Source organism: Drosophila bipectinata, chromosome 3R, assembly GCF_030179905.1.
Source record: "Drosophila bipectinata strain 14024-0381.07 chromosome 3R, DbipHiC1v2, whole genome shotgun sequence".
NCBI classification, from domain to species: Eukaryota; Metazoa; Arthropoda; class Insecta; order Diptera; family Drosophilidae; genus Drosophila; species Drosophila bipectinata.
Window position 1 is genome coordinate 20,473,727 of NC_091739.1, and position 21,516 is coordinate 20,495,242.

Genomic DNA, 21,516 nt, shown 5'->3' on the forward strand with positions numbered 1-21,516 from the left:
GCACCCAGAAAACTCTATTAATTTTATTATTGATTTCGGTTCGCTGCATAAAGTCGTATAAAGTCTAAATGATTTATTAACTTGAAAACAGCCCACTCTAATTAATTATTGGCATTAAAAAATCTCTTGAAAAATAAAAACTAATATTCGATGAGCATTAGGAGTTTGTTTTTTTAGGTAGATAGTGTTTCGTTTTAATTGGACAGGTGCAGTGTCAGTGGAAATTTAATATTTAAAGACCGAGACCGAGACCGACTTGCATTCGGAAGAGAGAGGCGTGACCGAGGTGGGTGGTGGTGGGCTGCGCACCACCCCATAAACACCCCACAAAAGCGTTCATAAAACGTGCCCATTTACTACCAAGAAAATTGCCCATTAAGGAGCAAACGAAGCACTCCCCCCTCTGACCCCCCTCTCAGACTGGCCAGAACAGAAGAAGCCCGAACAAAAAAAAAAGGAAATTTAAATAAAGGTGCGTCTGCCCCGCCGCCGCCCAGCTCAAGAAAGTGCTTAAAAAAATAATAGAAATTGCCCGGAAGATTGGACAGGGGTGGTTGTGTTCTGGCCCTGTGGCCCTGCCGCCACGCCCACCCACTTGCCGCCCGCATTGTGCTTTAAAGCCAATAAACCAAATTATTATTAGCGCCATTTTCATTCCGACCCGCACTGCGTATTTCATTTAAAGTTTTACGCGCTTAAATTGTCCATTGAGGTTCTTGTGTTTATGCTCGGGGAGTCTTACCTGGGAGTGGGGGTGGGAGTGGGAGGCTGACGCACCTGTCAGTCAGTCGGGGAATTTTGACGAAAGCGAAGACATCTCTGCCTCCCCAACCCCACCCACTGTATAGTACACACACCTTGATATGTATGGCTTAACATATTCAGCGCGCTGTCAATATCGGTCGAAGAGCATTAAGTTGACAAGTGTTGCGAATTGTGTCAGTCAGCCGGTGGCTTAGAGTGGCTCAAGATCTTAAGATCTTAGTGCCTGGCTGGAAATGAGTTGGTTGTAGTTTCCGTTTCAGTTTCAGTTTGCCGAAAGGCTTTAATAATTGTCTTCTGGATAATTTATTGGCTGGCGGGCTCGGTTTTAACCACTATTTGAACTAGAGTTATAAGTACATATTTCAATCAATACTTGGATTAAAGCTTTGCAAAGTATCTCTATCTTAATTCCCCTTCTAATGAGCGGCTTTTCCATCTTTTTTCAGGACGATGGTGTCGAAGAGAATGGTCCTCACCTGCCGACGCTCGCAACGCAGACGCCTCCCGGCGATTGTACTCCTCAGTCTTCCTCGGTAGTCCTGGTAAGTATTCCCCCAATTATGTGGTGCCCGGTGCCCCATCAGATAGGGTGCCCCGCGCGCTTATCGAACGGGTTGAGCTATCATCACAAGACCCTCTGACGTCTTTCCATTAGATTTCAATAATTTACAACATCGGCATTCGACTTTCCGGCTGATCGGATTGGCTTTTAATTTCTGCTGGCTCGCAGCCCGAGATCCACCGGCTTAGATTGTGCCACAGAGTTAACGTTAATGGCAAAATACTAACAATGGCTGTGGCTGCCGCGAGAGTAGGTAATTTCTATAATGATATACGAACTGGCATCGCCCCACGGCCGCAGGCTCCATTCCACTCCGCAGTCGAGGCCCAGTCACTGGCCCGTACACTGCGAGAATAGCTCTTGGGAGTGCCATCCCTCATACAGGACTATGAACCCCCCATTTTTTAGGAGTGAGCCTCGAAGAGTGCTCCTGATCGGCGGCCATGGATCAGCCATCTCGCCTGCGGCCGCCAGTATCTGTGAGCTCGCCCCGCGACTCTGGGCCTGGCCAATGAAACGACCATCAAAACGGCATCGACATGGCTTCGCCTTCGATTGTCTTCCGAGTGGCTGGAGGAGGCACCTTTTCTGCTTTTCTCCTCTGTGGTTGGGATGCCAAAATGCGTGCCAATTACATGCGAGCGCAGCTTTCTTCTAATAGCAAATGCTGTAATCAAAATTCCATAACATGCCCGAAAGCCCGGCCCCGGCCTCCTACCCTTTCGTTCCCTCTCTGGCCAGACAATTCGTTAAAGTCAATTTGCAAATCATTTTTCCATTGAAACTCAATCTACGAACTACGTGAAAATACCAAAAGGCAACAGAGACCCGGTGCCTGAGGTTCTTGCTCAGACCCGGCCCCAGCCCCGGCTCCAGCCTCAGCCTCCGTCCTCGTCTTGCCGCTTCAATAATAATGATTTTCTTTGAAATGCATACTCGAGAGCTCAGCCAGGCTTAAAAGAGGGCCCCAAGCCTCTGACAGACAACTTTGTGGACTCCACCTTCCCGGCCCCAGTACCCCAGTCCTCAGAGCCCAAGTCTCCAAGCCAGCAAGTCCCCAGTTTTTTCGATGGCTTCGAAACGTGGTGTAATAATACTAAATTGTTGCTGATTATCCTTTTGGCGGTTTGCCTTTGGACAACTTCTCCGGCCTTCTCTCTCTCTTTTGCATACGCTTCTTGGCCTGAAAATGGCGTCACAGTCACTGCACATGCAACACCAGGAGGCAGGGGGCGGAGGCATGCAACAAAAACGAGAAAAGGCTAAAATAAAATCAGCCAGACTCGACGATGGTCCCGGCCGAGGTTCCCTGCATCTCTATTTTGCTGCACAGACCATACCAGACCAGACCAGACCGTTCGAGCGCTCGATTTTGAAAGAAATCAAGCAAAAATCAAAGCCCAGCCGCCGCCGTCTCTTCAGGTCTTGGAGTATTATAGAGTTCCGACTCCGACTCGGACTCCTCTGAAGAGGAGGCCCCAGAAAGGCCCCGAACAGAACAGAACAGAAAGCCCACTTCAATAGTCACATAAATAGACTGTGAGTCGCGCTCGAGAGTCTCTGGGCAAATGGAAAATCGTGTGCTTGGGTTCCTACACTCGGAAATACATAGTACTATACAGTTTAAGAGAAATATTAAAATAATGGAAGCATCTCCTGCTCTCATAGTTTAATCACTTTTGACTGACAGAAGTCAGTGAGATCCTCCTTCATTTAATTTCCAACTTAGTATTAAGAAAGCTAGATTTTTTCCCAGTGGATCTAAACTTCTACTTCTATTTGTGGCTCTGCCATTTTTGAGGTTTTTCTTCGTTTTGGGTGCTTCATTTTTATGCCTCACTTGGCCGCTTTGGCTTTGTCGGCACTTGATCTGCTCTTCCAGCCAGCTTTGGGAAGCCTTAGCCGGCTAAACTAAACAAAAAAGAAACGTTTTCAGCCTTCATGGAAAGCTTTTGCCTTTTGCCGTTTGGCGTTTGTGTGGCGGCCTGGCCTGGCCAGCGTTTTGGTAATTACCGTTAAATGACCCAAGTCCGAGGCCTAGCCGAGACAAAGTCCCTCTCCCAGCTGTCAGCTGTCAGGTTCTAGCCAAGTGGAACAACAACAGCCTCGGCGCGCTGTTCGAGCCAAGACTCTTGCCGCCAACTTGTCGGCAGTCCTTGACAATTGTCAACTGTTTAAAGCCTCAAGGCTGACTCGCCGTCTGCAAATTAATTGCGCCCAAAAGTAATGCGTCCAAGGAGGAGGAGGAGGAGTCCCCCGAGGCCCGGGGAGGCTGGCTGAAAGCGATCTTGGACCGGCCGAAAGACAAACAAATTTTGCATACCAAATGCCAGCCAGCCAGCCTGTGCAAAGGGGGCTGCACTTTGCATTTTAACCAGAGGAGAACTTTGGCTGCGAAATCAATTAACAAACAATAAGCGTTTGTTGGCCAGGCCAGACACGTATTTTATTTAAGTATCTAGAATATTAAAATGGGATCAGACACGACACCAAAGCGGCTAAGGGGCTCGGAGGAAGACGGAGAAGCGAAACAAAACTGAAGCGATGCGTTGGCTGACATTCATTGGAACGTTTTCGGAATATCTGAGCGATTCCCAGCCGCATTTGCTTTCTTTCTGCAGCTCCGCGCTGATAAATTCCCGGCCTTTTTCGATTCTCAACTGCAATGTTAAGCACTCCGGCTTAAGCCCCGAAAGCCAAGCCGAAAAGCTGCAGGCAGAGAAACACTTGGGCCATATGAAAGAAAAGAGTATTGTATTCTAGTTGGAGTATCTTTAGGATAAAGTATTTTTTCCGGTGAAACATCAACTGCATCGAGTGCCACCCAGCAATCGTCGACAGTCACCGCATTGCCATCAACTTAAGACGATTATTTATGAACTGCTCGGGGGTTGGGGCTCCCGAAGACCGAAACCGGGAACTGCGACTGCGACTGAGAACCTGGCTGATGGCCGTTCCAGGACACTGACATCCAGTCAGGGCAGACAGAGACGGAGTCGAACCAGGCCAGAGGGAAAAGGGACGGACCTCGACTCGACAACAAACCCGACACCGACACCGTGTGTACAATGTTCCAATGCGTGTTCGATGACTTAAATGACAAGAGAAACGCGTCCATTGCGGAGATGCCAAGGCTGCAATTGAGCCTCGAAAGGCTGGCTCGAGTTCACAAAATACTCTTAGCCATGTCATTACAAACTGACTAAATGACACCGAGGAGATCCGAGCAAAAAATCTGGAATTTCCAGCGCATCGCAGCACATGAGAAGGTATTCGGGATCTCCAAATCCCAGAGATGATCTTCTTTTCTCAAACCGGCTGAAACACGTCCTGTCCACGTATTATAGCCCCTTGGGCTATGGTCAGTGAAGATATTTGCATAAAGCCTCCGGCTAATCCGTAAAATTCACGAACAAAACACCATCCGCCTAACAAAAATTTGATTTGCGTGCGAAAGCTAAAGGTCGGGGAACAAAACATAATGTTGCCTATAAAAACATAATAAAATAAAAAGTTGGAACCGGAGCGAGGGCCCCATCTTTTGTTTTCTTCGAGACTGCATTTGATCTGCTCCAAATATTTTCGGTTCACACTTGACTCTGACTCCAAGGGCTTACATAGTTTTGATTGATTGCCTCCCGGGCCCCTGGGCCCCCCTTTTTCCCCAGCTGCGTGTGAATATATATTTCATATTTTATAGCCCGCGAAATCCTAAAAAAAGGAACAATTTGCGGTCAGAAGACTGCACGAAATTTTTCAATTTTTTCTTTGTTTGGTTTTGGACATGAAGTTTGAAGTTTTTGGGTTATGGGAAGATTTATTGGAGCTTGGCTTTGGGTTGGGAAACATTTTGGGGGCTTAGACAGGTTGCTGTTGTTTTTTTTCGAGCTAAGCAAATAATTGACTAATTTCTGTGTTTTAACTCTCTTTCCAGACAACTTCGGAACGAGTGCAAGCGGTAAGCTTTCTCTTTACGTTTATATCTCTTATAATTACCAATGAAACCGATGGGGCCTGCAACACCACGCCCCCGAAAGGCTCTTGGCCAAAATGGAGGCCCGAAAGGGAGAGAAAGGCCCACGCTCGCCATCTCTGTTCCCCACTAAACTGAAAATTGTAGAGCCTGAGACGCGGAATGACAGGACCCATAATTATAAACGCGCATAACCCATCATCAGCTCGGATCAGTCTCGGGTCTTCATGCTTCAGTCTATAGTTTCCAGTCCTCAGTCTTCAGTTGCCAGTCTCTGGATCCCTTGGAACAACTAAATGCCGGGGCATATAAATTTTGTGATTAAGAGCCATCTTATCATTATTATAGAGTGAGCGCACGCTCTCCTGTTCGGGCTGCCTGCCCTGCGACTTGCGCTGGGATGTGTGCGCTGGAGTGGGGGATCTGGGGATCTGGGATCTGGGTGGGGATGTGAAACAAAAAAAAAATACAGAAAATCGAAAAAATTAAAGAAAAGAAATACCGAACCGAACACTCACACACGATGAGATATTTCAAAATGTAGCCGTGCGTGAGTGCGGGTCGGTTTTGCTTTTTTTTTTTTTCATTCGTTTTTCGATTTTCGATGTGTGCGCCCCTCGCAGGCATTATAGGATTTAGTTTTTGGGATTTCGATTTCTCACACAGGCAGCGGGTGCGGGGGCGGGGGACTGAGGGGCAAAAGAAATGTGTAGAACATATTGTTGCTGTTGGGTTGCGTTTCCGAAGATTTCCTGTGAAATACTTTAAGCCCAGAGCCTCCGACTCCGACTCCAGGCCCAGGCCCATCCCCACATCCACGTCCACATCTCCCACTCCACTGGCCAGTTTCAGTTTCGGTTTTGGTTCTCCGATTCTGATTTCAATTCTGTTTCGGTTTTTGGGTTGTTTTGGGTTAAACATACTTGAAATTCTTGTTTCAATTCTGGCTGGTCGGGGGCCTTTGGATCAGTTCGTAATTTAATACGCTTTCAAAATTAACAAAAATACATCCACCGAGCCAACCAGCCACCGAGCAGATATACCGACGGAGGCCCCAAAGGTCACAGAGCCACGAAAAGATTCAAATTCGAAATTAGTGGGGGCCACATAAATAACAAAAACAACTCACTTTTGAAGTTTTTGTCTATTTATCCGCCGGGCCTGTGTCTGGTCTGAAATATTTCATTATTATGGGACAGTCGCCGGGAATCTCAGAGATTCCTCCATCTCAGATCTCCCATCCAGATACTCTCATGTTTTTCTATTTTTTAATTTATGCCGACCGTATTTAGCTGGATTTGCATATTCTCGACCGGAGGGAGGGAGCTGTGGGAGCTAATACGAGTATGCTCGTCCTCCTCACTTTTCATTTTGTTTTTTTTTAGAGCATTGCTGACTTTTTGCCGATTTTTTATACTTGGCTGCCGTTTTCCTTTCTGTCGAGCGCCCTCTCTCTTTCTGGCCAGACTTTTCCCCTCCAACATGGCCGACCGAGCTGCACAAAATGGGGTAAGAGCTCTCACACGGCGGGAAAAAATGGCAAGGGTGCCCCGACGATTTTTTTTAGGTTCAGGTGAGCGCGGGAACGGGGAAAATCGTACTTCCTGTACAAAAAAAGCATAAAACTTAACAACTCAAACTCAAAGTTCCTTGTCTTCGGGTGTTCGTGACTGATGCGTTATACTTTCCATGCTTTTAAAACAGCATTTCCAGTGTTATTATAAGCGTCCCGGGGTGGGGGCCTCCTACTCCTCTTCCTCCTCCCCTGAAGAACATCCCCAACATGTCTGGGACCGCCTTGAATTTTTTTTCGCGATTGCAATTTTGATGTCGAAAAACTCCAATGCAGACAAGGCCTTGTTCCATTTTTTTGCTCGTGTTTGTTAACTCAAATTACACGCTTATGAATTGCTCAGTATCATGTGAGGAGTGACGTAGAGAAAGTCACCTTGTCGGGGTGGACGCCTTCTGGTGGCAAAAGGTGCCAAAGATGCGACTGCCCAACGAGAACCCAATGCCTGAGTAAGCATCCAAAAACAATCCAAATCCAGTGCCATTAATCTCGGGGCTGGGGCCAACTCCCTTGGTGGCGAAGCCGAGAGCGGCTGTCTTCGGACTGGATGCAAGGTGAGATGCATTTCGACATGTCTCATAAATTCAAACGGATTGAGCTCGCAGAAACCTTGTCCAGAGTCCGGACGACGTCGCCTCCATTTGCATAAAGCTTGAAAAAGCCTCAGATACGAAAAAAAAATAAAGACAGGGGACATGTGCGAGCGGCGGCGTTCATAAATTTGGCAAATTTGACAATTATGCGCATTAATAATAAATAAAATTGACAATAATTGAATTTGAATAATTTGATTTTGCATATTGGGAGAGGGAGAGTCGACTCCATATGGCTAATCTGCATATAAGGCGGTGCTCCGATCCGTACTGTCAGCTCTGTCTTTTCTTTCTTCGGCCGCATTTTTTTCGTAGGCGTGAAAACATGTGTTGGCTGGTTTGCCGATTTCTGTTTGGTAGGTCTGTCTCTCGTTTTTTGCTGGCCTGGAATTTTAATAAACTTTTTGCTCGCCGGCCTATTGAATGAATGAAACACGCCGATGCCGATGCCGATGCTCCAGCAGCATCCATGAGAACCAAAAAGTCCCAAAGAGTCCAAGGCGAACCGCAAAATCCGTACGAAAATAATGAGGCATGAACATGTTGCAGCAGCATCCGAGTACCCAAACAACAGCAACAGTTTTTTCCTCAGTTTCCTCAGCATTATTATTATTATTTTTATTATTATTCCCCATTTTTTCCTGCTGGCCAAAAACAATGATGCTGATGGCCTCTGCCTGCTACGTGGCTGTGGCTGTTGCTGTTGCGGCTCAAAATATTGCAGCGGATCACACAAATCCTCCATAAAAAGCCTCCTCTCCGATATGTGCAAATATATTTGTGTCTATGGACCTGTGTTTGTGAGTCTGAGCCGAGAGCTAAAGCGGCTTTTGTGTTAATACTTGAAACTGTTTTTGTGTGTGCTCCTCTGACTCGCTCCTCTGCCTGGGAACGGCCAAAAAAAAAAAAACACAACTAACTAAAAAATGGCCACAAAAATTGCTATTGACTTTGGGGCTCCGGCTCTGGGCTCTGGACCGGCATATGTTGGAACTGCGGTTCTTATTGACTTGTTGCCGTTTTATGGCGATGGCCGATTGGGTGATCCATCATCATTTTGCGGCCTCCGATAATTTGCAGTTTATTCACATTTTTCTTCTCTGCTCGCACATGAAAATTGCCAGGGAAATGGATGGAAAAGCTTGCGCCAAAAGGCTAATATTTCCTGGGGAACGGGTTCTACTTGCTCCATTGTTGTGGTAATTAAAACCACCATCACCATGGCCTCTACTCGTTATTCAAATGTTTAATCAAGTCGTTTGCCAACGACTCGAACACTCGAGCCTTATTAATTTGCCGATCGTATGCATATCACTTGAATATGAATTGCTCAGGGGATTCAGCTCCACGTTTCATAAACAACGAATGCCGAGCCGTAAATCAGGCAGAAGACTGGCTAATAAGCGGGCTAACACCTCGGAGGTCTGCTCGAGTGTTTACTGTACAGCAGCCACCCACTTGACAAGCTCTGGAATGACGAGCGTGATGAGACGCCCTTTTCTGGGGCTTTTGTCAGGCAGCTTCTGGGCTCTCGGCTTCTCGGCTGGTATTCCTCCTCAAGTACAGCTTCTTGGCCGGCACTTGAGGCCGAAGCCACGGCTGGTGAAGTGTTTGCCAAGCTGCAGCTGACAAACGCTGTGCTGCCCACCCAGGGAGCTTTCTTTTGACATGTTTTGAATTCAATTACGCTGCCTAGACCCGCCTAGATGCCAGTCGGCCTGGCTGCCTGTTTATTATCATTTCGGGCAAAAAAAAAAAACAACTCTGGCGAAAAAAAAAACTCAATTAGTTGGGCAAGAAGCGGGTATCTGAAAGATACTCAGCCGATGAGCTTAAGCAGACTTCCGCCATGTTCAGTATGTTTGGAGCGGTGCGTTCCCATTGGAAAATGATTGACAGACGATTGGCATGGATTTGGGTAAACAAAACGGAAGAAAAGCCGCACGGAAAATGGAAAGTTTTCTTTGCGGAGAAGCGGCTGGGGGCAGGGGGGCGGACTGGGGACTGAGGACTGGCGTTTCTCATTTGGTGCGGAGAAAAGTTTATTTAAAAACTAATTGAAAACTGCTATGCTGCCCCTCATTCCAGTCAAGTAGTTTGGAAATATTTTGCCGGGCCAAGGAGCGGAGGAGCCAGCGTGGGGAGGAGCTCCATCGGAGAAGCAATTCTGTTTGTTTTTCCTGCTGCCTGCGACTTGACGGGTGGAAAGTGCATTTTGTTATTGAATTTTATGCATCCACAGCCCGAACAGAATACAAATATATGGTTGGGCTTGGACCTCAAATGGAATATTGTAGTATTGAAAGCAACTACCATCACAACTAATTGGAGCCGCCGGGGCCTCCTTGGGAATTTATACGCATCCTTCGGAGCTGCAGAAATCTTAATCAATCGGAGCAAGTTTCGGGTTTTTGTCAGCTTTGCTCTATAATTGCATTCGGGTGGGAAGGAAGGAAGGAAGCCTGGAAGAAAAGCCAGCAGGAAACTAAAAATGTTTTGTACGTCCGTATAAAGGAAAATCGCAAAATTTACTGCAAATTGGAATTTTGCGCAATTGTAGAAGGCAGCAGCAGCAGCAAAAAAATGGAGCAGAAAACAAACATGAAAATGTGGCAAGCTGGGGCAGACCCACAACTGAACTGTACTTTCTGGGGGTAGTGAGTTGCAATAATAACAACACTCCACATATATATACATAGTGCTGCTTGTATACTTTGTGTATACATGTCTGTCTAGGTCTGAGTCTGCGTCTTTGGCTTCTGCATTCTTCGTCCTTTAAGCCAATAATAAATAAAAATGCTTCTTGCCACAATCAGCTTGTGTGTCTGGGTGTGTGTCGTGGGAGAGAGCCACCCACGAAAAATGCCATGGCATCAAATTTATTTTCCCCCCTCCCGAGTCCCCCCCACTTATTGGGAATCGAGCGGGCTCCATAAAGTCCACAAAGTTATAGTGAAAATTAATTAAGTTTTGCGCTGCGCTTAACAATTCAATTAAAAGCAAATGCAAGCGCCTTTATCGCGCGTACAGCGAAAAGCACTTTGGAAAAAGCTCCAAAGACGAAAACGCACCGTCCCTAATCGACTGCCCTCTTTCTCCCCTGAATCAATTCCCCCACCACCCAAAAAAAAACCTCGAGTGCCCTTTCGAGTGGCACAAGTGCTTTTGCACATCGTTATTATAACAATAATAAGCGGGCCAGAAGACGCGGCTCTGGCCAAAAGATTAATTGTGCTTCGGAAGACAACGAAAAGCGGATGGAAATGGGAGCACACTCCATCGATCCATCGAGGGGCAAGCAGATCCAACTCGGAGTCGGCGCAAAGTGCAATCCACTTGAAGAATATACATATCACCAGAAGATACGCGACTGCGAGCCCGAACCCGAACCCCAACTCGAACTCGAAACCCATCTGCATCTGCATCTGCCGGCCGCATCCCCAGCCGCAGCCACATATCCACTCCTGGCCATGTTTCTGGCAAATGCATTAATCAATTTCATGTTTTCTTAAGCGCGCGCCCGTCGCGATTTGAGTGCCTTTTGCCCCCCCTTCCCCACCCCTTTGGGGGGGATCCTCGTATGAGTGGAATAATCAATTTCGAGGATCATAAACAACTTTTAATGAAGTTGTTAAGTGCCAGCAGCTAGTTGGCCGGCTCGCGGTTCTGCCGGCCTCTTCTGGCCAAAATGCAGCTCGCATTGGCTGATAAGTTCGGGATAATGGACGCCTCGAGAATTCCCATTTCCATTCTACTATTCCCTATTCGAGCACACACTCTGCAATCCCGACGCATTTCCATAATTGCTAAATTATGCTAAACCGAGGCCAGGAGTGGGGGCGAGGCGCTAGAAAGGTCTCAGAGCTCCAACAAGTGATTGTTTTGGGAACTTCTTTGTTTCTGTTGGTTTTCCACTGGATCTTCTTTGTTTCTTTCTGGTAAATTAATTTTACAACTTTTCCGGTGAGGTTCGACGCTGATTTGGTTCGTAAAAATGATTTTTACTTCTTTATTTAGGGTCTACCCCGGGTTCCTAAGCCATATTCGATAAGAAAACCATCCAACAGTGCCCCAATTTTGGAGGCCTAAGAGCTCTACTATCAGTGAAGGTATAGCCCTGTCTGTTTCTTCTCACTCAAATATGGTTCTTTGTTTGAATGTTTTGTTTTATGGGCTGGGCTGATTTGGAAAGTCCCCCACCCCCCAGTACCTCAACTGACCACTCGCCAAATGAACGTCTCCATCGGCGACTAAATTAATCAAAACGAACTTCCGGTTTACGCAAAATGGCGTGAAGTCTGCCACTTGAGTGTCTGGGATTGTGGCTGTGTCTGTGTGGCTACGAGTGTGAAAATTAATGAATGAGTTAACTGAAAAATTAATGAAAAGCAGCCAGCCGGGAGTGAAGGTGGAGCGAAAGCAAATGCCGAAGGTGTTGTGCAAAAAACAGAGATAAAGCATGGAAAATTTATGAAGGAATTAAGGCGAACGAACTACCAAGTTAGACATTCAAAGACGACGCACTCTGTTTGGCCATTCGGCTATTTGGCGTTGGGCAATATTTGTTTTGGCCCAAATCTGATGATCATCGTGGCCGGGAAGGAAAGGAGCGTGAAATTATGCAATCTACTAGGGAGTTTGGGCTGCCAGGGTCTGCTTTATTTTGTTTGCATGTGCGCAGCGATTCGGGCTTCCTGTTTGGCTTCCATGGAGGGGGAGGCGTTTGAGTTACTTAAGTGTAACTAAAACTTTAAGTAAACACACAAATAACATACTTAATATTAAACAAAAATATACAAGTCGGTGGCGGGGGAGAGAGATCTCTGGTGATGATGATGATGAAAAGGAAAACACACAGAGCAGCCCCCGAAGGCGGAAATAGGAGAGTCGAGCCGCCCCCGAGACAAACAAAAGATAAAAGCCTGGGGAATTTAAATTAACCAAAAATTATGCACGGACATTACCAAAAGCTAAAGGAGCCGGAGAATCTGGAGAAGCAGCACCCACAGCAGCTCTGACAAATATTAATTTTGTTTATAAACATAGTCTTGGGTTTGGTTTCGGTTTCGGTTTCCCGAGATCCCCGACTACGCGCTGCCTCTACTGACCTGCAGTCACAAACAATGTCATCCATATGATTATCGTTACGGCCGGGCCAAGTAATTTTATGCCCACTTGACAAACAGCCATAAACCAGAACAGCAAACACAGAAGTTGTCTGGCGAGGAGCCTTTTCGAGGCGGATTCCTGGGGTTTTTGGGGGAGTGGAGCTATGGAGTTATGGAGTGTGTGTGTGTGGAACTGAGACAATATTGACATAGGCCTGCCCAGAGAAGATTTCTAACTTGCTCACTTTTCTCCATCTTTTCCAGGTGATGCCAGCAACGCCAGCATAGGAAGCGGAGAGGGCACCGGCGAGGAGGACGATGATGCGAGTGGCAAAAAGAACCAAAAGAAACGTGGCATTTTCCCAAAAGTAGCAACCAACATATTGAGAGCGTGGCTGTTTCAGCATTTAACGGTAAGTAGCATTATTACGTAGCCCCGTTTGCGCTTTCCACCTGAGCCCCAAACTCGCAAACTCGCAAACTCAAAACCCATGCTCTGGCCAATGGCTTTCCGGCACGTCAGAGATGTTATCGGGATCTCAATGGGGATCTCTGACTGGCTGGGGGCTGGCCCCACCCACTAGAAACTAGAAGCTCTGCCAGCCCAGTCTGCTCTTTCCAAGTGATAAGGCCGAGTCTAGGCACACTGCGAGAAACAAATGGCATGCTAGCCGTTCCAAGACTGGTGCTCGCCCAGCAGGAGGACGACTCTTCTCCCAGTGCACCTATTTTGTTTTACTTTCGTTGTTTTCCATCGTGTGGCAGGTAGATAAGATTACCGCATGGGCTCCCAATGAATGGCCTGCGTCAGTGGGCGGTGGGTGGGTGGAGAGCAGAGTGGAGGAAGTGGGGGAGCGGTTCGCCTGATGATGTAAACGATAGCAGCCCGGGGAGGCGCCATTGAACCCTGATTATATGACCATTAGGGTGGGAAATGCAAACAAGTTTGTGTACGTCGTTCTCGAGAGTTTCCCCAACAAGGTCCAGGGATGGGGCTCGGGCAGTAGCAGTCTATTCACTCGGCCTAAGCATCCATTTGGCCATTTGGCAATGTACCCTTTCGGACCTTCTTCACGGCCGGCAGCTACTTCTTTGGACGGCCATCGCGTCCAATTAGATTTCCATTTTCGGGGCCATCAAAGAGCTCCGGCTAAACGGCCTCGAAATGCCGCATTTGAGGCACTAAAACCAAATGGCCAGAGGCAATGGCAATGGCTATTCAAAGCCAGCAAACTGCAGTTCAAAGTTCCTCCGCCTGGCGATGCCAAGCGGAAGTCCAGGCCAGTTTGGTCCGCCGGACGTCGAATACAAATAAACAGATTTGTTATGCGCCACTTTATGTTAAGCAGGGACACACAAGGGGTTGAACCGGACAGCACTATAAGATTTTATGCCGGACGGGTCAAGGAAGCTGCAACTACGTTTTTTGGCCATTAAATGGGAGATTTTTTGTGCGTATGGATGGAAATGATAGAAATCTTAATGGAATTTCGGCAGAGGATTCGGTCGATGTGTGTGTCTGTGGCCGAAACCTAACGACCAGCGGCTGACCAGTCCGATAAGCTGCGAATCGGAAATTAAAGTTGGGCTGGAGGTCTGCTGGCTGGAGCATCTTCGTTTTAAAACGAAGTCACCACCATTCTGGTGGAAAGAAAGTAAAGTAAACGGAAGAAGCATTAGCCCAACCACCCCGTACTCCAGTACTCCCCCATGACATTGATGAATTGCCGTTTAAATCAGCGCATCACTCATGTTTGCCCAGCGGCAGAAAACGCGTCTCGGCTTTCAGAGCCTGCACTCCTCGGCATTGGCATCCTTGGCCCCGTCCCGGCCTAATGCCATTAACAGTTTTTCAACGCATTAGGGAAATTGTTTTCTTTTCCACGGCATGCGTTCGAAACTTTAATTTCGCATTCAAAGCCTTCGATCTGAGGGTAATGCAATGTTTGTCAATGTGATTTATCGACTGGGCCGAGGGATAGCAATCCGAATAATTAACTCGCCGGGAAAGCACTGATGACGGATCTAGTCCAAGGGGGAGCTCACTCGTACAGCGTACAGCTTTAGTCCAAATTCAGTTACACTGATTGAGATAATCCGGCCGAAATCACTTGGCAGTGACAGCGATGTGTCACTACAAGCTCCACAACAAATATAGGGACTCCAGGCCGGAGAGACCCCAAATAAGACCGCAATGACGGTGCTAATGAAGTGCATTGCATTCTGGAAGCGAAGGGGCTGGGTTAACTGACTGACTGGCCAACCAAAAACAAAGGCCAGCAGACACTGGCAGAGGCACAGACGACAGCGGCAACAACGGCCATATCGGGGGCATTGCATGGCTGCTTGCCGACTCCAGTTCCAGTTGTTGTTGTTGTTGCTGCCGGTTGCCATAATTATGGCAGGCGCGCGAATATTTTGTTTACATTTGGCGCGCATTGCAGACAGCCAGCCAGCACCAGAAGAAGCAACAACACTAACAACAGGCAACCAAGGCAACAGCAACACCAACAGCAACAGCAAAAAATTCTCATTTCGCGTGCTCCGCCTACTCGAGCCGCCAGCCACATGTGTGTATGCGGCCCATATGCCCCAGGTCCGTTCCCATTCTCATTTACCCTTCTGTGCTTTCCCCGCCCTGCCCTGCCAGCCAGACCCCTTCCTGGCAATTTTCTTCCGGCCGTCGTCGCAGTTGCTGTTTCTGTTGCAGGCCTACGTATTCGTGTTGCTGTTGCAAGTTGCAACCCCCGAAAAAAGTGTGCAAAGCGCGAAATGTTAAGCCACGGCAAAATGGCCAAAGGAAGCCATGGCGGTAGATGGGGGCACTGCCGCAGGGGCTGGCTGGGCGGCAGGGGGACGCATGTAGGTGCAGCCACGGTGAAAGAGTTGCATTGTTGTCAGCGAGTCATGTTGCAACGGCGCTTAGTGTGTGGCATGTTCCAAGTTGCCAGTCCAAGACGAACCAGTGATGCGCTGCCCCTACTAGGCCGAACAAATACCTCATATATGGAAATAATAATATTTATATTTTAAATATTTTTCCTGCCTTGAGGGCTTTTCTTTGGAAAAAGGGAGTAAAGAAAAATGCAACCTATCCCTCGGATTAAATGTTTCTTGACCCCGGGAGAGTGACCTGCCAAGTGTAGGGCATCCTCCGACTATTTCACCCTCGTTTCCGCAACGCTGCGAATTATTATGGCCTCCCCCCCCCCCAGCACCACAAAGTCCGCGATTAGTGCCAGGCCTCCCACTCCTCCGGCTCACCTTATCACTGGAAAAAATGCGACGAGCTCGGAGTGGGAGGTGGGGAGAACACCCATTTGGCTTTGTTTAGACGTGCCGGGGCAACTGGAAAAAATCTTCATAATGGCCCAACGGTCGCCGATTTCTTGGATGTGGCAATGCAATTTTCACATTGCGCCGCCAACGCGGCCTCCATCCCTCGCCCTCGCCCCTGCCTCTGCAATTTGCTGTTGCTGTTGCATTGGTTGCAGCGGTTGTTGCTGTTGCAGTTGCTGTTGCCGTTGGCTTGTTTCACAAATGGCGTCGCATTTGGCGTTGTTAATGGCGTCGGCATCGCTGGCATCGCTGGTTGCTTGTTGTGGAAAGCACAGGGGCGTGCGTTGGGGGGGAGGGGGCAGACTTCTTGGGCTTGTTGTGCCATGTGTCACGGCGTTGCAGTCATGTTGACATCAGTGGACCCAGGCCCAGGCCCAATGAAAGAGGCCTCTCTTTGGGGCCTTGGGCGGGCACACATCGCCACTTGTCAGCAGCGGAGGGGAGGATACCGCACCCCCGGCTCCTGCCAAGCCGCCGCCACCCCCCCACTCATGCCCCAGCAATGTGTGTGCGATGATTGTTTTAAATTCATTTGCCAAGTTTAAATAAACACACAACAAAGTGAAAATATGTTGGCGAAAAAGTGGAGCGAGTTAAGTTGCCACAGGGACGAGACTGCCACAGAGACAGAAATCTGAATCAGAGAGGGAGGGCGCGAGGGACTGCGGCAGCCGAGAAAGAGACGGCACAAGACTGGGGCTGGGGCGACATGGCAAAAGCAACTTAAAGGCGTGACAGTAATTAATTATTTTGTCGTATGGTAAATTAATAAACCAAATGGACTTTGTTTCTACTTGACATGTTGCATGCATGTGTGTGAGCTGGTGTGTGTGTGTGCGAAATGCATAATTGCTTTCATTAGTCTAATTGGTGCAACAAAGTGCAGCTGAAAGAAAAACGCTTAAGCGGAGAAAGGCCAGAACCGGGAGGACTGACAAGGCTCCTGGGAGACCCCTCAGTAGGCGATGAAAGAGAAGCTCTGGAAAATGAAGCGACTGCTGCTCTGATCCCCGAAGAGTTCAAAGAGTCAACGAACTTGACCCGTGACTGCTTATAGAGATAAAGCATATTCTATATTAAAATGATATAGTGTTACAGTGTCACCTACTGTACTATACGTATATATCCTGTACAAGTTCCAAAAACCCATTCCTCCACCTCTGACAACCACAAACTTGTCCCTGGTATTGCCAGCTGTCTCAGCTCGGTCTTGGCCGCAACATCAAATCAATAACAAGGCTCCACCTGCATCTGGGCCGCCCATCCCCGGCCCACTGTCCAGGAGCAGGAGAGCAAAACCATCTCTGTAAATAGATGTGCGCCACAAAGTATGCTATAAATTCCGTTTTAATTTACCTGCATGTAATTTATGCCTTCTGACTTCTTGAACATTTTCCCCCCTGGATATATATTTGTGTATATAATGCATGTATAGAATAGGAGAGGAGAGGAGCGGGATGGGAAACATTGCCATTGGCATGTCCATTGTATTTACATGGCTTCTACGTTTATTTGTCAATACGCAAATTTCATATAGTATTTGGTATTTGGAATTCGTGTTGTTGTCCAAGTGCGGGCGTGTCAGGCTGAAAGTCCTGGCCTCGACAGGACAGCAAACAAATATTGCTGCCGGCCACAGGACACTGGACAGTGGACAGAGGACACAGCAACAGCAAGACAACACGAAAATTTATTAAACACAAACAATAAGGCAAATGCATTTAAGGAGCTACCAAACCAAGGAGTCGTCCTGGCCAAGCCTGCACGGCAGGACAACAACGGCAACTAAATTGCATTACAGACATGGCAGGATATCCACACAGGCAGGACAGACGGAGACGCAGACAAGGATGTGCAGCGTTGCACATTTCGATTGGAACTGCCCCGCCTTATATAATCATGGTTGGGTGTGTGTGTGTGTGACCGGACAGTTCATATATTTTTGGGTCCACCGTAAATATTCCGACATTTCCTAAGATACCCCCGCAGGACCCTCGTTATTTTCAAATTGCATTTACAGACGGCACTGTTCTGCTGTTCCCCCGAATCACAATTATCGAAGGACGACGGGTGACGAGTGCCAAGCCAAGCCAGAAAGCTGGAACCGCCCACAGCTGCCGGAAGCGCTGCGGCCGGCCGAGGGTTAAGCACAAAGGACTCTTCGTCCTCGGAGCACGCGCACAAAAATACAAAACAAATCAAAAAGAACGCGAGAATTCGGGTTCGGAGGGCGAAACAAAGCCGAATACTTTTGACATCAACTTCCGCTAGAGAAAGGGTATTTCTTTAATCATTTTTTTTGCCAGGGCCAGGTGATACTGAAAGTATCTTTCTTAGAAAGATCTGGAGTATATAGTACTGTACTGCTTACCTGGCTGATAACCTTGTTTCATCCATTAGTTAGTGGAACACCAATAAAGTGAGTTCGATCAGAATCATTAAATCAACAGAAAGTGCACAACAACTAGGCAAATAAAACAAATTGTAATAAGCGCCAGGCCGGGCCGATTAGATTAGCCGCTGCTGCCGGAGGGGCGGACCAGGGGCCTTGGGGGCGGGCCACTTTCGCTTTTTGGGCGAACTATTTACCCACTGACGCCACTGTGTCGGCGGCCGACTGCAAGATTTATGGGAAGCGAGCCACACTCTTCGGGCTTTGTTTGCCCATTTGGCGCTAGACACGCGCTGCCGCTGCACCGCCCCGGCTCCGCCCAGGGCCCCCACCGCGGACCGCCGATTGAGGACACTCTGAGTGGCACTGCTGATAAGGAGGAGGCACTTGCAGGGCGGTCGCCGAATCGAGAGTCCAAATGGTTGCGATTCAAGTGCAGCCCTCCGAGTGGGTTGACAGGTTCCCATTTGGGTTTATTGCGGTCATGATTGATCGATTGTTTGGCCAGTTCGCCCGATAGATAGATTGTAAATTTTCGTGCAGTGCACCAGGGGAGATATGGCGAGGTGCGAAGTGCCTCGTCGGGAGTTAAGTGCCCTCTTTATGGTGTTATTCTAACCAAGACTCTAATCACATTCTTTGTTCTGCCTTTTCAGCATCCCTACCCATCCGAGGACCAGAAGAAACAATTGGCCCAGGACACCGGCCTGACGATACTGCAAGTGAATAATTGGTGAGTACCTCCGCCCGATCGGGTATCTCTTGAAACATCATAATACAGCGAACACGTCCGAATGCAAATGATGCCCTGGGTCGCCCATTACTTACACACTTTATTCCCAAACTAAACCCGAAACCGAAAACCAGAGCACACTAGAGTTACAGGACGGGGCTGGGGCTGACAATTTATAAGGCAGCCCACGCCGAGTAGGAAATGGAAATAGAACCTGCCCGAGGTGGAAGGAATGTGGCTAACGAAATTATGAGCCTTGTTACCTGGTCTGAAGCCTTAGTCTGAGGCGAGAAGCATGTCCAAATCCTAGCAAGATCCCGGAGTGCATTAGGCTCAAAGACGGAAAGCGGAAAACGAAGAGACACAGGCAAGGCTGGGGCAGCAACTTCATCAAATTTTGCACATTATGCGACAGGCTGCAGAACTTGACACCCTGCGAGACTGGTCGTCTAAGCGACTGCAAACACAAGGTACAAGATGCAAGATACAAAGTACAGGAATACAGAAATACAAAAATAGGAAAATAGGAGATGCTAGGCCAAGGTGAGGAGGCAGATCTGCCGAGCCCGAGCCCGAGAGCAAGTTAAAAGCGCCTGCTGAATCTTTTATGCAGTTCGGTTCGTGTGCCATGGAATGCTTTTAAGCTGGGACAGGCCATAATAAAATCGGGCGAGAAATGTGTGAGAGCTTCTCCGCCTGGCAGCTCACCCAGGCGGGCGGGCTGCCTGGCAGGCAGGCACTCAGCTCAATTAAATTGAATTTCGCGCTCACCGAAGCACACTGCAAATTAACAAATAGTAGCTAAAGGACTCGGCTGTCCTGTCCCGTGCTGTCCTGCCCTTTCCGATTCGCTTAGGCACGCAACACTGCGTAGCGAGATGGATAAAGGAAGAATCCTGGGATGTGGTGGCGGTGGCGATAGAGGTGGAGGTTGAGGTGGATGGAGGGCCAGAAAACCCCAGCAGAAAATAGCAAAATAAAATGTTGACACTTTTGGTTATTTATGGGATGAAGCGGTGGCGGACGGGAGACACCTTTTGCCGACCAAGGCAGGACACTAATCCTGGGGGAATTGGACTGCCCAGCCCGAGGGCTGCTTACTGCGTAAATGTGTATTTATTTTGCGCAATTTGAGGCAGCCGGAAAAAATACAAACACTGCATAAGAAGCCATTCAAATGACCAGCGGAGAATGCGGAGAAATGGCCGAGAAAGTCCATTAACACCCAATAAGATGGCCCAGACAGCAAAAGTAACTTTGGTAATCGAAAAAGTTTCGCTTTCGTCTTTTTTATCCCGTACAAGTTTAAATATTAACGCTTAGTTACAGCTCCAGAAAGAAAAGTTATAATTATGGCCTAAGTACATAAATAACTCGGCAAATGTTTGCTTACGCATCTGATATCTGGGCAGATATCCTACCGATTTAAGCTATCTCCCTGTACTGACGCTGCTTCTGTGGAATTATTCCAATCTACCAGCACGGCCAGCGGGCAAATCGATTTGCCCTTACAAGCCTCACTTTTTCTGGAGCTGCGTCTTCGGGATGTCTGTACATGGTGGAACGGAACTCGATTCCATTTTGTCGTTTTGATAAACGATTTCAGGGCGTTGCAACAATTTCCGCCCTAAAATGAGGCAGCAATTGGGGGCACACCGCTCCAAACGAACTGCAAATTGAAAAGTCAAAAAGGGGGCGAGTGTAGAAATGTTCCCTTCTTCGATTCGTCTCTGAGGAGGAGTCTCTGTCTCCGTCTCCGTCCCGAGTGCATTAACCCCTCCGCTAACTTGGTTTTTGGCTAATGTATCTTGTATCTTTAGCCGTGCACTGGGAGAAAGAATGCCAATTGTTGTCGAATACTTCTTGGGACAAAGTGGGACCTCTCTTCTAGTTTTTGAAGTGCTGTGTTACTTGTTCCCCGGACTGTTTTTCTGTGCCGTGTTTGGGCCTTTTTTACTGCGCGGATTGGCGTTGTTTGGCTGTTATTTTTTCTGTCAAAGCCAAGTGACTGTCACTCTGGCCGGTTGGCCTTTTTGGCCCGGCCGTTCCTGCTGGCGGCTTTCTGCTTTAATCATTTTTCACTTTTTGTGTGTCGCCACTGATCCTGCGGATCAACCGCGCACTACTGCTTATTATTTCTTATTGCATTTATTAAACGACAATCATAACCAAAGTCGGCGAGCCCATTGATCTGCGCGATCTGGCCGACCGGCTCTTCCCCGTCCTGCCAGCAGCCGGCCAGCAAAAAGTGTGACTCTGGCGGAGATTTGCTTTGGTTTATGGCTAAGTTGGGCACATAAAGAAATCCCCGGCCGCATCATGCATTATTCATCGGACGTTTTCGGTTGTTTGTGTTTTTAATTAGAGGAACGAAACTAAACCCAACTCTCTTCTCTGTCTTCCGGCTTACAGGTTCATCAATGCGAGGCGGAGAATCGTCCAGCCAATGATCGATCAATCGAATCGTGCAGGTAACTA

General features: G+C 48.0%; 1 protein-coding gene across 2 annotated transcripts in view; it reads left to right on the top strand.

The window, feature by feature from the left end:
• hth (Meis homeobox homothorax) overlaps nucleotides 1-21,516 on the top strand; it is a 112,043-nt gene that overhangs the window by 89,620 nt on the left and 907 nt on the right. For both annotated transcript variants that reach the window (XM_017244047.3, XM_017244058.3), the window contains 5 exons: nucleotides 1,212-1,307; nucleotides 5,262-5,285; nucleotides 12,839-12,987; nucleotides 18,962-19,038; nucleotides 21,451-21,509. In XM_017244047.3, the coding sequence (XP_017099536.1) occupies nucleotides 1,212-1,307; nucleotides 5,262-5,285; nucleotides 12,839-12,987; nucleotides 18,962-19,038; nucleotides 21,451-21,509 (405 nt within the window). The remainder of the gene's footprint in view (nucleotides 1-1,211; nucleotides 1,308-5,261; nucleotides 5,286-12,838; nucleotides 12,988-18,961; nucleotides 19,039-21,450; nucleotides 21,510-21,516) is intronic.